General features: G+C 35.6%; 1 protein-coding gene across 1 annotated transcript in view; it reads left to right on the top strand.

Moving 5' to 3' along the window:
• The window catches only part of PDZD8 (PDZ domain containing 8), a 66612-nt gene extending 52855 nt beyond the window's left edge, over nucleotides 1-13757 (top strand). The window contains exons 4-5 of the mRNA XM_050899198.1: nucleotides 6643-6805; nucleotides 9148-13757. Coding sequence (XP_050755155.1) covers nucleotides 6643-6805; nucleotides 9148-11345 — 2361 coding nt within the window. The 3' untranslated portion in view covers nucleotides 11346-13757. The remainder of the gene's footprint in view (nucleotides 1-6642; nucleotides 6806-9147) is intronic.
• Nucleotides 13758-15307: the final 1550 nt, after the last annotated feature.

The following is a 15307-nucleotide window of genomic DNA, read 5'->3' on the forward strand; positions in this document are numbered from 1 at the left end:
GAATCCCAGCCTATTTAACAAGTTTATGAAACAAATTTTTAATGGATTTCTGTGCAACTGTGTGAATGTACATATGTATCAATACACCTACGTACATATAAGATGTAATAGTGAACACAGTTTATAATTGTTAATCAGTACATAGTTTATTGACTACTGAACTACTTAGGCATCCCAAGAACAATGCTAGCTCTCAAATGCTCAGAAAACTTTTTCCCCTTTCTGTTGTTGGCAGTTTTCTCTCTGCCTGGGAAATTAAAGTGTTTCTGTCATCACGGATTCCTTGGGCTACATCAGACACTTTCTATGCAAGATGGTTCTCTTGACAATTTCCCCAGAACACTTCAGGGGTTATCCTGCCACGTGGACAGGAGGGCTGGAGAATAGGTTGGAAAGGGCTTATGCTAATCTGGCTCCGTAGTTTTGGGCTTCGGGGCTGTGTCACAAAGAGAAATAAAACTACTTCTTCTCTAAAGCATAGATGGAAATCCTCTCAGAGCATTAAAAAAAATTCCTTTTTTTCCTTTGAGTCTAGTGTTACTAAGGAGTGTATCGTGAGATTGGTGATACCTGTTTCTTTTCACTGTCTTCTCTAGCCTGTATAAATAATCTAGCAGTCACTTCACTGTGCAGGTCATATATGACTGCATTCAATAATAGGGTTGAAAAAAGTTAAAGTCCATATTTTAAAGATATGTGCCAAAAACCTTTTTTTAATAATACAAATATCTGAGTCTTCAGAATAGAAGGAACTGCTTCCTGGTTTTGTACTTTAATGTTTTTTTTTTCTGACATGAAATATTCCTTCCTTTCCTCTCAGCATGCAGTGTTGTCTAGGAGAGTGTAATACTTTACAGGCATATTCATAGACATTATCTCTTCTTTTTCCCTAAAACACATTAGACCATACCTTGCAAGAATACCTAAGATCCACTGTAGTAACTCTGATGAGTTGGAAAAATAAGGTTTTTAGCTACAGTACAGCACTGACATGGTGTCAATTTGTGACACATACAGCATGTTACATACCACTGATAGGGAATAAGAAATATTTGTAAAAATATTATTCTTTCGTTGATGTAAAGTCAATGAAATAAGATTTTTTTATGTGTGCTTGGGTGATCAAGCTTTTCTTAGCATTTATTCAAAAGAATGTGACATGCTTATTAAATTCTAATAAAGCTTTATTATGTTAATGCTTACAAATAGTTAAGCAAATATGGAATATTAGTTACAGAGTAAAATTAAGCTTTCAAAAAAAAATTTCCTTTTTAGTTCCTGAAAATAAGTAATTTTGGTTTAAAAGCAAAAATCTTATGCTCTAATTATCATACTGTGGCTTAATTTTGTGACTTTATTTTTGTATGCATCTAATAGTTTTTAAAGTTTAACTGAATGATGTTGCACTGCTAGTAAGAGGTTGTCATACATACTGTTCCAGATGTTGTCATCTCTGTATTTATTAATGGACATTATTTATTATGTCTTGTCTTAGAAATTCTGAATGGAAGTGCTATATCTAATGTTAACTTACATTGTAGTTATGAGACGACAGTATTACTGATGACATTCTTACCTCTGTATTCAAAAATAACCTAACTTCATAGGTACAGTTTTGGAAGTAAATAGTAAATGAGATGGCATAACATTTGTCTGTTGCCTATAAGAGGGATGTTTATTTATCATCCCTTTGCATTTGCAGATTCTTTCAGACTGATAATTTAATGAAGCATTTGAAGATTAAAACTGCATTGACACTCGTGTAAATATTTGGCCATTTAAATGGTATTAGCAAGCTATAAACTTCTGAATGATCACTGTGTAGCTGTGGAGTTCAGTATCAGTGTGTTAAAAAAGGTTGGAAAAATTGATTTTCACTGACATCCAACATCTGCTAGGCTTTCAGAACGACACGGCTGAGGTAAGGAAAGGCTATGAGAAACAACATAATTTTCTGCTGCATTGTATTTCCAGAGCATACTTCCAGTATTGAACTGAAAGTAGTGGTGGGGTTGTGCTCTGCAGTGGCTTGTACACTGATGCATATAAATGAACTAAAGCCTGTACTGTGAAATCGATGCTTATAGACTTTTTTCCTGTAAAATTCAGGCAGTCACAGCCTCACATCAAAATGTTTTATTAATTTTAAAGTGGATGGACATCTTGTGTCCTCTTCTTGGTTTTTTTTCCTTGAATAATAAAACACTAAGGAAATTACTACTTTTCATTTTTTCCCAAGATAGTCATTCCTGTTCTGTTGCATCTTAATCTCAACACGTATTTCATAAGTAGTCTGGGGCTTGCTTACTTTTTTTACAAAGAGGTACATTTTCTAAGTTCTGTGACATTGTTTAGCTCTAACCCTTTCAGTATAGATTACTCTGAATGTATGCCTGTCACTGACAAGCAAGTAGTGTTATCTGCTTTTGCTTTCTCCTTGCTTACGTAACTACTAAGGTTTGCAGGAACTAGTAAACCAGAGCTATTAATTAGATCAAATTAAAATAAACTTGCTTTAATATGGTATAGGTAGTTGGTTAAAATTTTCCTTTCTCCTAGGCACAGCTGTTAATTTTTCTCCCTTGCAGGAAACTTCCTTGATAATAAATGTTCTTTCATTATCAACAATTTTCTTCTAACCTCTGTGTCATTTAGCTGACTTTTGTCCTTCTGATGTCTCATGTTCCAGTAGATCTTTGGCTCTTCATGTTTATTATCAAGTTTTAATTTGAGGGAGAGGCAGAAAGGCATAAAGTAGCTGTGCTGGGTGCATGAAGATGCTTGGTTTTGTGAGTGTACTTGTTGGGGTGGGGGGTGTTTGAGAGCTTGAAACAGTGTTTACCTGCACTGTAGCTAGCCTGAGATATTGTGGTATTACCTGGTGAAACTTGGAGTTGCTAGAAATAAAAATCAAGGAAACTATTCATCTGGTTTGGGTTGATAAATAAAACCAGTTTACTTCGTGAGAAAGCTTGTGACTGTGCCAAAGTTAATAAAAAGTTGAGATGAGCTTTGATTGTTATGTTCAAAGGCTCTCTCCTTCCAAAACCAGCTTTCCATCAGATACTGCTAGAATATTGGAAGTCTCCTTGCCGTCAGTGAGTCATACGCATTGCAGTCGGTGTCCCTGCATGGGAGCCAAGTGTTCAGAGATACCTAAGTGTCTTTAGTCCCTGCTGTCCCTCGTTTCTTTTATGTGGCCTTGCCCTGGAGGAGGACGAAAAGGGTGAAATGCTGGGAATCACCTCAGAGGTTCCTAGTCTTTTACAGTAGAGAATATTTTCACTGTTAAGTCATCCACTGTTGAGATCTGCTCAAAGAAGTCCTTGGATTCAAAGGAAGCTCAAGAGGATGAGGGTCTGTACTGACAAACTCTGCAAGAAAGAGCTTTCGGTAACATTTTTTTCCTTTTTACTGTCTAATTATGCCCTTTCCCCATATCTGCTCATCACGCAGTTTGCCATGATTGCAAGTACTAACAGTGGTTAGAGGTCATTGCTGCCTTTCTTCAAAACGCTAGATGTTGCAGTACCAGCTCTTGTTTTCCTTGTGACATTCTCTTTCAAATAAATCCCATTGCTTTCTGAAGAACGAGTCTTAAGAAATCTTATGCCACTCTTTGAATGGGTGAGAAAACACCCGACTGTAAAAGAAAGTAGATTTGCTTGAGGTGACTCCTGTAAAAGTGTTACGATGGCTAGCTTCCTTCAGTAGTTGGATGTTTTTCTGATCTGCTCAAAGACTGATTGTACAAGAGTTATTTCATGTTGCAAACAAACTTACAGCAATGTTTCTTCTGCAGTGATGCAAAACTAACAGACTGTCCGTCCTGGATGAGCCATGACTTAAACATCTTGTCTTATTAATTAACTCCAGTTCTGGGCATTAAGATCTGGAACTAATGTAAGATTTCAGAAGAAACCATATATCAAAATAGATGTATCCCTCAAGGAGTGTAATTAAATGGCCAGAATAACTTAGTGTTAAGAGGAAAATCATCCTGTTTTGTTTTTTTTTCCTCTACCATTCTGTCTAAACATCCATTTCTTTCCTGAAATTCTCTCACTAAAGAGCTTTATACTTCAGTGGACTAACAAAAATTAGGGCAAAAAATGGTTATAGTTTGCTTTTCGGTCCTTTGTAATATTCATGTTTGTCAGCATTCCTTAAGTGGGAATTTACTTTCTGATCTTCATTATGATAGTTTCGTTATCTATTCAAACACAAAGATTTGGAAATCTTTTTCCAACCTTAATCATTTAGAGCAAGACTTTCAAAGGAACCATCATATGAACATTGAGATTTGAGTACTTAGACTCTGTGGCAAATCTCAGAAATAATAGTTGTCTCATTGTCTGATAATAATATGCAGAGCTACATAGCATAGGGAAGTGATTTTTGGAAGGAGTTTTTGTTGCAGGTTTGTATGCTGCCACAGCAAATTAATGTCATTTGTGTTTTTGACAGTTAAAATATTCAGCTAGTGTTGCTTGAAATTGTAGTAATTGTTCATGTTGTTTCCATACAGCACATGCAATACTTGTGAATTGCTAACTTAAAGCCATGTTATATATAAATAAAGGACTAAAGCAGAAGAGTAATTTTTTTCTTTAAAAAAAGTTTCTCTTTTCTTCCACACGTATTTCTAATACTTTTTCTTTGTTTCTTAACACTTAAGAGTTTATTATTTAACTTTTTAAAATTTAATTATGTATCAGAGTTTCTTTGGTATAAATGGGAACGGCCTTAATTAAAACAACCCCCACCCCCAAAACCCTACCACAGTTGTTTCTGTAGGCAACTATTTACTTGTTTGCATTATGGAAGAACCTTGAATCTTGGAACTGCAATTAAGCTTATATTTGGTCTTGTTAATGTTACATACCTTACTGGGTATTCACAATAGGCATTAACAAAGTTTCAGAGAAAATATTATCTTTAAGTGACTGTGGGAAATGCAGAAAATTAGTGACAAAGCTTAGAAAGTTAATGCAAATCTGCTTCTTCAAACTCAATGCTGTTCTTAAGCAAACTGTTAAGTAGTGTAGCATTTTTATTTCTATAAAGAACTGAACAACAATTAACAAAAAACCAAGATGTGGTGCTATTAAGATTATAGGAAAGGAGTGAAAGCCATGCAGCCAAGGAGAGTCATGTACTGAAGTTAAGTAATCCACTTCATCTGTGGAAAGCCATTGTACAAAACTAAGCAAACGAATGCATCCTCAAAAGAGGAAGGTGAACTCCAGACAGTTCAAACATCGACAATTGAATAGCAACAAAGTAAATGCAGAAGGATGGAGGAGAAGACTGTCTACCTAAACTCAGTAAATTGAAACCAAATAGAAAATTTCCTCTGGAGGTTTTCTACAAACAATGTCTGTCTCTCTGTTCTTGGGAATCAAAAAAGCAAATTAAATTTCTGTCCTTGGAGCTGAAACATAGACTATGAGTTCCCCTTTCAAATAGAATATATTTTGGTGGAATGATAGTAGACAGTCATTTGAAACAGTCCAGAAGGAATGTGCTTTAGGGAAAAAAAAAGTGTATTTTTAAATTCATTAAGGACAGTATTTATTAAGAAAAAAGTTGCCAAAGATCGCAGACACTGAGGTGTGTAAACAATTGACCACTACCTAGATATATTCTTATATCTAATGGTATATACCATTATTTCTGAGATTTGCCACAGAGTCTAAGTACTCAAATCTCAATTTTCCTATGATGGTTCCTTTGAAAGTCTTGCTCTAAATGATTAAGGTTGGAAAAAGATTTCCAAATCCTTGTGTTTTAATAGAGACTTCCAAATTATAAGAGATCCATGCATGAGTGTGGGAGGAAACTCTACTACAGAGATTGCACCTCAGTCTTTTTTTTTTTTTTTTTAAAGAATAAGATATTTGAGATTGAGTTAAATTTTATCTTGTATTAATTTTGCAAGATAAATATGAGGAAAGAGTTCTGAGTCTTTGAAGAAACTTCTTAGGCTATTGTTAATTTAGATTTATTCTAAATATGCTTTAGCAATGTGTAAGTACATAATAGTTTTCTCACTCCAAACACCTCTTTGTATAGACTACTGAAGAGCTACTCATAGTAACAGGTTTTATAACACAAATGTGGTATGATCAAAGTGATACCTAGATTGATGGTACAGTGCTCCTTTTAACAAAACTTCTTCCCAATAAAATGGAGGATGAAGTTGTGTTTCGTTGTAGCTTTGTTAGGGCTGGGGCTTTTTGCAAAGATGAGCCATGTATTGCCTTTCCTGCTGATTTGTATTTGCATAGATTAGCTCAGTATTGTTATTAATTGTATATAAACTATTGAACAGATGTGTACACACATACACTTTTTTATAAATACGTTTATTTTGCTGACAATTCCTTGCACTGCTTTCTAGTTTTGGCATATTTGGCTCTTCAGAACGGGTAACATTTGGTTACATCTTTCTCCAAAGGTGTAAACTGGATTGGCAGACAGTTAATCTGTTATGTGATAATCTGCTTAATGAAGTCAATGGATGTCCTAATGTAATTTTTTTAATAATATCAGTTGTATAATTTTATTTAAACAATTATTAGTAACATGAATCCTTGCAGTCAGCTTAATTTGACATACTCTTAACTTCTTTCTCTCTAGGCAGAACTAGTGAAAGGGAACCTGCAAAGTGTTGGGCTCACGCTCCGCCTTGTGCAATCCAAGGAAGAAGATGCAGGGCATGTTGTCATTGAAACTGTGACTCCAAACTCTCCTGCTGCAGCTGCTGATCTACAGAGGGGAGACAGACTTCTAGCAATTGGCAGTGAGTAATATGTCAGCTTTCAAAATAGGTGTCGTCTTGCAAACTGGGAGGACGTGTCTGCATACAGTTCAACTAGACTGCCTTTCACAACAGTTACAGTTATGCCTGGCACTGATGATAGAAACTAACACTTATGTATTTATGGCCACTTAAGGTTATCATTCACTTGATTTGTTTTCTTGCATATTTATTTACTCTTTGCTAGGTAAAAGCCAAAATAAAGTTGAATAAAAATTTGAATGTAAATATATTTTAACTGCTCTAATAGTGATGCTGTGACGTTCTCTACTTAGTTTCTTCCAGTGATGTTGTAAAATGTGCTCAGTTTACAAAGAAAACCATAACATTTTACATCCTAGGCCTGCATAGTCAGCTTTGAACCTAAAGGTACTAAATAGAGTATGGAACAAGTAGTATAAACATATTTTTGACTAATAGAGTAATTGCCTGAAATATCAAAATGACCCAAGAAGATCTGCTGAGTGTTCGATAGTATTTTTATACTTTTAGTATCAATTTTTGTCAGCTCTGACATGTGGGAGCCTAAGAATTATTTAGAAATCTACTCTGAAGTTCTCATATTTGAAGACTTTGGCCAAGTTGTAACTGGCAGATAAGTGCTGCGTTGAGGCAAGAAGTTACCCTTGACTTTTGCAGGGGAGCGCACTGTGGGTTTTTTTGATAAAGATTCTGTTGAAATCCCTGGGCATTATGAAGTGGCTTGATACTAGTTTATATTTTACAATTCTAAATTAGACCATCTTCAGGTATAGCTTGAATACTTCTGTTTTATATGGACCCTGTCACCAACAGAGAACTAGATCATAATAAACCATAATCAGAAACTGATACTGGAAATCTTACTGCTGTAAACTTGAGAATTGAAGGGGACCTACAGAATATGGCAGTGGACAGAAGGACAAATAAACCGTTAACAAAAACTGTGGCTAATCAACTTAGTGGAAGGAGCAGATGGATCCTGTTCATGATGATTAAGAAATAATGCAATGTCTTCCATTCTACTCAATGTTGTGGGACTAAATAAAACATTATGGAGTGGGAATCATAAGTAGCTTAGTTTAAAGTTGTTGGGGTTTTTATACTGTCCAGGGATTTATAAAGACTAAAAAGGAGTGAAAATATCACTGTATATTAATAACACTTTAGAAATAAGTGTAGGTACCACTGATAAAATAGAATGTAAACTGAAATCACTCTACGGGAAAAATGGTAAAAGAAATTCCGTTAGGGTTATGTTGTGAATATGGAGATTATCTCCATGTTGTTGGTAGAGAAAGAAATGCAGAAAGAACTGCATAATTATGAGCTATATGTAGTATCCCAGATATCCCTGCATGTGACAGCACACACATTTCTTCTCCAAACATTAACCGTATAAATAAGAGGTAAAGTAATTTTATATTTGGTTCTGCTAAGTCATTAAGATACTATAGAAGAGTTAGTGTGGTAAAATACTATGAAGATAGAACTTTATACACTTACGACACGAACTACTCAAACTCCCTGCTAGCACAGTTGCATTAATATTTATTTTTTTTTTAAGTTTTTACCTGAGAGGTTTTACAGACCAGAACTTAACTACTACAATGAGTTATTGTGATTAGGTACTGCCTAAATACCAATTGCATCGCTCCAGTGATTTAAAAGGGTTTTGAGTTGCTTCAAACAAGCAATTGATGATTGCTCTTGAACAAGGGAAAAGTAATTTTTACCCCCTGCATGACTATTTGGACTGTGTGTTCATTAAGATATTTTGGCTTGCATGTAATTTGTTGAATCTTACCATAGGCTGGAGATAGTGTTAAATGACTCTGAAAGTTCTGATGAGGAAGATGATTCAGTTCACCGTTGAGCCACGCTGAGAATCACGCCTGTATTTTGTTAACATACTGGAACTATTTTCTTTGTTAGGCTGCTTCTGTTTTAATTATAACTGTATTTAAAGATACCCATCTCTTTTGAATCCTTTGTCAAATGCATGCTGCTGAGAAGTCCAAACTTACAATAAGACCATGGTTAAAAATGTTAGCATATAAAATCAACGTTACTCTATAAGATTACAGCATTAATAACAAACAGCAAACTGGAGTATTTATGTTAGTACCTTTTCCAGCTCCTGAAGTGATATATTTGTATGAATAAAATGGACAGGATCCATCTGTTACCTTTCAGTTAAGCTCATCTGTCATAATTGACTTCCTCTGTTAGTGAGCAACAGTATTATTACCACTGTTAAAGATCTAAATGTTTGTCAGCTATTTTTGGCCATTTTGATTGTTCTCGTAATTAAAATTTTAACAATTTTTGTCTTTTTTTAATAGGTGTTAAAATCACATCAACTGTCCAAGTGTTGAAGCTTATTAGACAGGCTGGGGACAGAGTTTTAGTGTTTTATGAAAGGCCTGTTGGGTATAATCAGCATGGTTCAGCACTGCAGGATGGATTTGGACAATTGGAAGACACTGCTTTCTTGACACAGCCAGAAGATGACCAAGCTAGTTTATCAGCTGATGTTGATAACAGAGATTTTGATTCAGAATTTGAGGACTTAGCTTGTGAATCACCTGACCAAAAAGAAGATCTGCCAACAACTCCAAGTCCCAAACGTTCAGTAGTAATACTTGCTGCTAAACCACTTGGAACTATATCTCCGATTCTGAATCGAAAACTACATTTAGGAAGTTGTCAGACGACATCAAAAATGCAACAAAAAGATGGAGCTAAAGTGGCAACACCCAAAACTAATGAGGGTTCAGATGCATCACAGCAATCGGGTAAACAGTCACAAGGATCCAGTACTAAGCCTCCTGTGCCACCTAGGCCACAAAGTAAGCCTATTTTGCCTACTAGTGAAACTCAGAATCTGTTAGAAACTGGATGTGTATCTTCTGAAAAACCAGAGAGGCCACCTCCACCTACAAATAACGGAGATAAATGTACAGAGAAGGTAGTAAAGAATAATGATCAAGTAGAAGACCCAATGGTATCAAAAGTAGTAACAGCACCAAAACAAGATACATTAAAAGATGGACTTTCAGAAAACGCACGTAGTTACAAAGATAGTGGAGATGATCATCAAACATGGGAATCACCAGAAATTCCTTATAAAATCCGGCAAGGCCGATGGCCAAGGACGAGAACATCCTCCTGTCTATTTGAAGTAGTAGGATACCATAAGTACCTTAATGTTGCACTGTGGTGCAGAGACCCTTTCAAAGCAGGTGGTTTTATCTGCTTAGGATATGCAAGCATAAAACTTGAAGAAATTGCTTTAGATTGTATAGCTACATCATCAATGGAATATATTAGAACATTTAAACTGGATGCTCCTACACCTAAAGCAGCAGTCACTAGAACAGCATTGCGGAATTTGACAACCCATAAGGGATTCAATGAAAAATTTTGTTATGGCGATGTAACTTTACACTTCAAATACTTAAAAGAAGGCGAAATAGATGATTCAAACTTTCTCCTGGAGAAAGAAAGGGAATGTCACTTGGAAGAAGAAGCTCGTGCAGTTCAGAAAGAGGATCCTTACTTGGGACAAACTGTTCTTACGGAGAACAAGCATAACTTTCAAGATACTCAGTTTCAGAATCCAACTTGGTGTGATTACTGCAAAAAGAAAGTATGGACTAAAGCGGCTTCGCAGTGCATGCTCTGTGCTTACGTTTGCCATAAAAAATGTCAAGAAAAATGTCTAACTGAGACGCCCTTTTGTGTAGGAGCTGAAAAGCGACTTGATCGAACTGTGGGAAGTTGTAGAGCAGAAGGACAGGAAGCTCCCCAAGCTGCATCCTCTCGTGTTGATGCAGAATCTAAATCTGTTAACAGAACTACAGGTTTGACCAGGCATATCATCAATACAAGCACCCGTTTGTTAAACCTTCGTCAAGTCCCCAAAGCTCGCCTTTCTGAGCAAGGAACAGAGGTGGTAGAACCTTCGCCAAAGCACACACCAAACACTTCTGATAATGAAAGTAGCGATACTGAAATCAGTGGGCCAAGCAGTCCTTCAAAACGTGCAGGAGGTACTGGGATAAAGTTGGTCCGAAAGGAGGGTGGTCTAGATGACAGCGTCTTCATTGCCGTTAAAGAAATTGGACGTGATCTCTACAGAAGCTTACCCACAGAGGAGCGTTTTCAGAAATTAGAATTTATGTTGGATAAGCTGCAGAATGAAATAGACCAGGAGCTGGAAAATAATAATTCACTCGTTAAAGAAGAAAAAGAGACAACCGATGCAAGGAAAAAAGCCTTGATTTCTGCTGCGCTGGCTAAGTCAGGTGAAAGACTACAGGCCCTTACGCTGCTGATGATCCACTACAGAGCCGGCATTGAGGATATAGAGTCTTTGGAGAACATGTCATTAGAGCGGCAGTCCAAAAGAGTGACTAAAGATTCAGAGGAACCCAATGTAGCAGAAGAAATGGATAACGAAGATGTCAGTCTGACAGAGGCTCCAACATTCAACATCATATCAGAAGAACCAGTTGATCCACCTCAATCAGTAGACTGATATTTACATATTTAGCCTTTGAAGGAATGGACTAAAAGAATACTTTGCACTTAATTACAAACACACACAAATTAAATTAAAACACTGGTATAATGTACATGTCCTGCTTCTCCACAGTTATTTGCCTGTGTACGAGTACAGCTAATAATGGTTCTTCTCCAGCTACAGCACCATCATTTTGTTAAACAGGCTGGTTAAAACTACATTTTGGGGTTTATATTGAAAATTTATTTTTAATAACTTATTTTTATTTTTTCTAATTATGCAACCTTACCATTTCACATTAACGTGTGTGGTGTCCTTAATGTATTACTTGTCCCCCTCCCTTTTTTTTTCCAGCTAGTGTTTTCAACAGGAAACTAGCAGGATTTTCAAAATTTAGTTTCCATTGTATGATGAAAAAAACTATAACCTTGTTGCATGCCTAAGCTGATGACTGACACAGAAGTCACTGAGGGACCAGGCTTTAAAATGTTGATCACAGTTATTGTACGTCTTCTAGGTAGTTGTGTATTTTTTGCCAAACATATCATGAAAGTAAACAAAAGGTCTTTCATTTTGTCTGTTATTAATACTTAGTAAAGTTAACATTGCATATCATTTGTTTTCCATATTTTTGTTAAATACAAGAACTTTTCATAGTTTGTAATTAACATGAAATATAGTAATACTATGCTAAAAAAAAAAATCCTCCTTAGAACTTTGGGCTATTGTATCCTGATTGAATAATACTAGATATCAAAGTGCATACCAGTATCTCCTAGTAATTTAATTGGGAATATTTTTGACATAAGAGGCTGGTTGCCTTCCAGAACAAAATTATATGTTTAAGTGTTGTATTATCTGATAACCTGATAAAGGAAAAATCTTCTTCACAAGAGTTGGAGGTTTCATTGCATTCTATGAAAAAGCATGTAATGGTGGTTTAAGTAATTTAAAAAAAAAATTAATATTTTGCTGCAGACTTTATCATTTCAGAAAGCTTAAGGTACAAAATATTTTACAAAATAGCTAAACATGTTCTCTCAACACTTTTGAGTAATCATATAGTGGTAAGTTGCATTCAGCTTCTCAGACAGAAGAGACAGTCTGAGCAGAAGGATCACCTTTGTCAGAAAAATGTCCTGTAGTGTATATAACATGTTTTATTTGAGTCAAAAGAAGTGAGTCCAGTAGAGATGAGGAAGAATTTCAGCCAGCAGCTTTTGAAAAGAACTATCTGGTCTTGTGCTATGTGTAAACTGTGGATCTTAGCATCACCTGGCTAAGGCTGTTGTTCTTATTTATTTCCTGTAAACATGTTTTTGTTTCATCTTCTGTGTATAGAAATGGTGTATAAAATATCATCTTTATTTTAGGTACTGTATTAGGTACTGGTATCATTATCACTGGTAGTAGAAAAAAAATACCTTTGTGGAAATGGAGTTGAATCTAAGATGGTGAAGTAACTCATTTAAATTTTCAGGCAGTCTGTAATGTACTTCTCCATTAAATTTGCTTCTGTTTATTTTGTGATGGGCAAAATTAAGAAGCTGTGGTTTTCACAGATGGAAAAGCATACTTCTACTTCTAAACAAAACAGTTACTTCCACTCATGCAACTACTTGCACTTTTTTGTGAGTACTGGGCAGTTGATACTTACTTAGTTGATGTATGGAAAACACTATCCATGCTAAAATAGGCATGTGACACACTTCTGAAATTAAGCTTCAGCAAATAATCGCACAAAATTAGCTTCCCTTATTGACTAAAGGTTATGTAACCTATACTTGCTTGAGATGCATATTAAGACTTACCCACTCCATTTTCTCAGTGGCTTATCATTGGCGGTGATCTGCGTTCAATCTCCATCAGTGTTTGCTCTTATGGACTACTATAGAGGTTTTCAAATATATCCAGGTACTTCATTTAAACCCTGGTACACATGAAGGAACTGTGAAAACAATGCAAATACTGATTTCAAAAACACGTTCATGGTTTTAAATTGACTTGTGTAATACAGTGCGTAAGAAAAGCTGGATATAGTTTTCCTCGTATAGTATTGCTAATGATGATTGTAAGACAAATTAAACGTAGTGCAATATTTTTAAATATACTGAATGGGAAAAGGGCAAAATAGTTGTATTTTAGTGATAAGAAGGAAAACATAAATTCCTATCAGGCATTAATTACAATAAACGGTGAATCTTGAGGGGAAAATTGTAATACTACATTCCTGATGTAATCTTTGCTTCATGCTTGACTGTAAATAGCTGAAAATAAAGAATACCACAGAAAACAAGAATATCTTGACTTAATGATATCTGAATAGGTAGCAGCTGCACACATTTGCAGAAGATCTGCCTAATATGATTTTGTTGGCTATTATTTTATCATGAGAATAAGCTTTAATAAAATAGTTTTGCTAAATTATCAGCTTCTTTGCATTGTGTTAATATTTTTTTTAAACATTTGTATTGCAGTAGTTTATTATCTAAAGCAACTACTTAAAGGAAAGATCTTTGGGAGAAAAACATGCATTTTGCATTAAATAAAACTACTGATTGCTGGATTAATTGGGCTTTTATGCATTCTTTCTATCTGCGCATGCATTTATTTTTATTCTGCACAGTTTAGTAGTAGACATAGATTTCTTTCAAAATGGTGATTCCATTTGATTCTTTATGTAGCCAGAGAATCTTATAAAATGCTAAGGATGTTTGTGGGGGTTTTTTAAGACCTCCAAGCACTGCACAAATAATAACTGAATGGCAGTATTGGTGATGGTGACTACCACCAGAGTTACGTTAGGGGAAAAAATTGTCCAAGAACAGTTCTTCTGACTTGCCCTGTCCTTCAGAAAATGTTAATGAATAATAACTAAACAAATCCTTACTGTTTACTAGCTCATTTTTATCTAATCAGTTTTGCCTTGTAATTCACTATCCTTGGGTTTTTTACCTCAAATTTGAAATAAAACATGTATGGAAGTTTACAGCTACAGGGGAGGACTAAGTAGTGGGAGCAAATGAACTAAGTGACTTTATCACGCTTAAATTGACACACATCAAAATATACAAAACATGAAAGAACATGAAAGAACCCAAATTATTCCAGGACAGAATGGGGGTGTTTTGTGTGTATTTTTTGTGATTAAAGTTACTTCCTGACTGTCAGCAAAAAGGGTTTGACTAATTGTTCCTCCAAAAATCCGAAATGTAGAACAACTGTTAAATATCTGGTTTGGGGGGAAAAGGTGGCATAGAGAGCCCAAACATGGGTGTCTCTGTGGCTCTTAATTCTGTCTTCCTCTAACTTCTAGTGGACCAGGAGTGGAGCAAGAGCATGGGGGAGCCAGACTGAGCTGTGTGGGTCTACTGAGCAAACCGTGGTGAGATGCTGGTCCATAAGGCCCCAGTAGAAACCTGGCTCCATCTGCAGAAGAGGAATGTGATCAATTAATCTGTCCTTGGGCCGTCTTCTCATACTCGTTTTGTGTTGCAGATTAACGTGAACTCTTCAATTTTGGTGTGGTCAAAAGTACAAAACCAAGCCATGAAGCAAGCCATTCTATGCTTTTTTTTTTTTAATATAAATTGCTATGTTTGCATTACTCTTTATACTTGTGAATTTAAGCAATACATTGGTTAATCAGCTGGCAAGTAAATGAACATGTCGTGATAATTTAGAATTCTAACATTGGTATATTAGTTTCAGATTTATTTGGATTAACAATTTGATGTTGACCAAAAGAGTTCAGTGAAGCAAGTAAAATAACTTCTCCTGGGGCAAAGTTTCAAGTATCCAAATGATCTACACCATTAAAATCTGAACCTAATATAAATAGTCATCGACCTGTACAGTTGTTACTTATTTAGTGGCAGTGAAGTACTCAACACAGACAGAATCTTGGTTTATGCTGTACTAATGTCTGTCTCCAAACACCTCTCAGCTTTGAAGGAAAAGGATTTCCATCTGTGTTA

Source organism: Gymnogyps californianus, chromosome 6 (genome assembly GCF_018139145.2).
Source record: "Gymnogyps californianus isolate 813 chromosome 6, ASM1813914v2, whole genome shotgun sequence".
Lineage (NCBI taxonomy): Eukaryota > Metazoa > Chordata > Aves > Accipitriformes > Cathartidae > Gymnogyps > Gymnogyps californianus.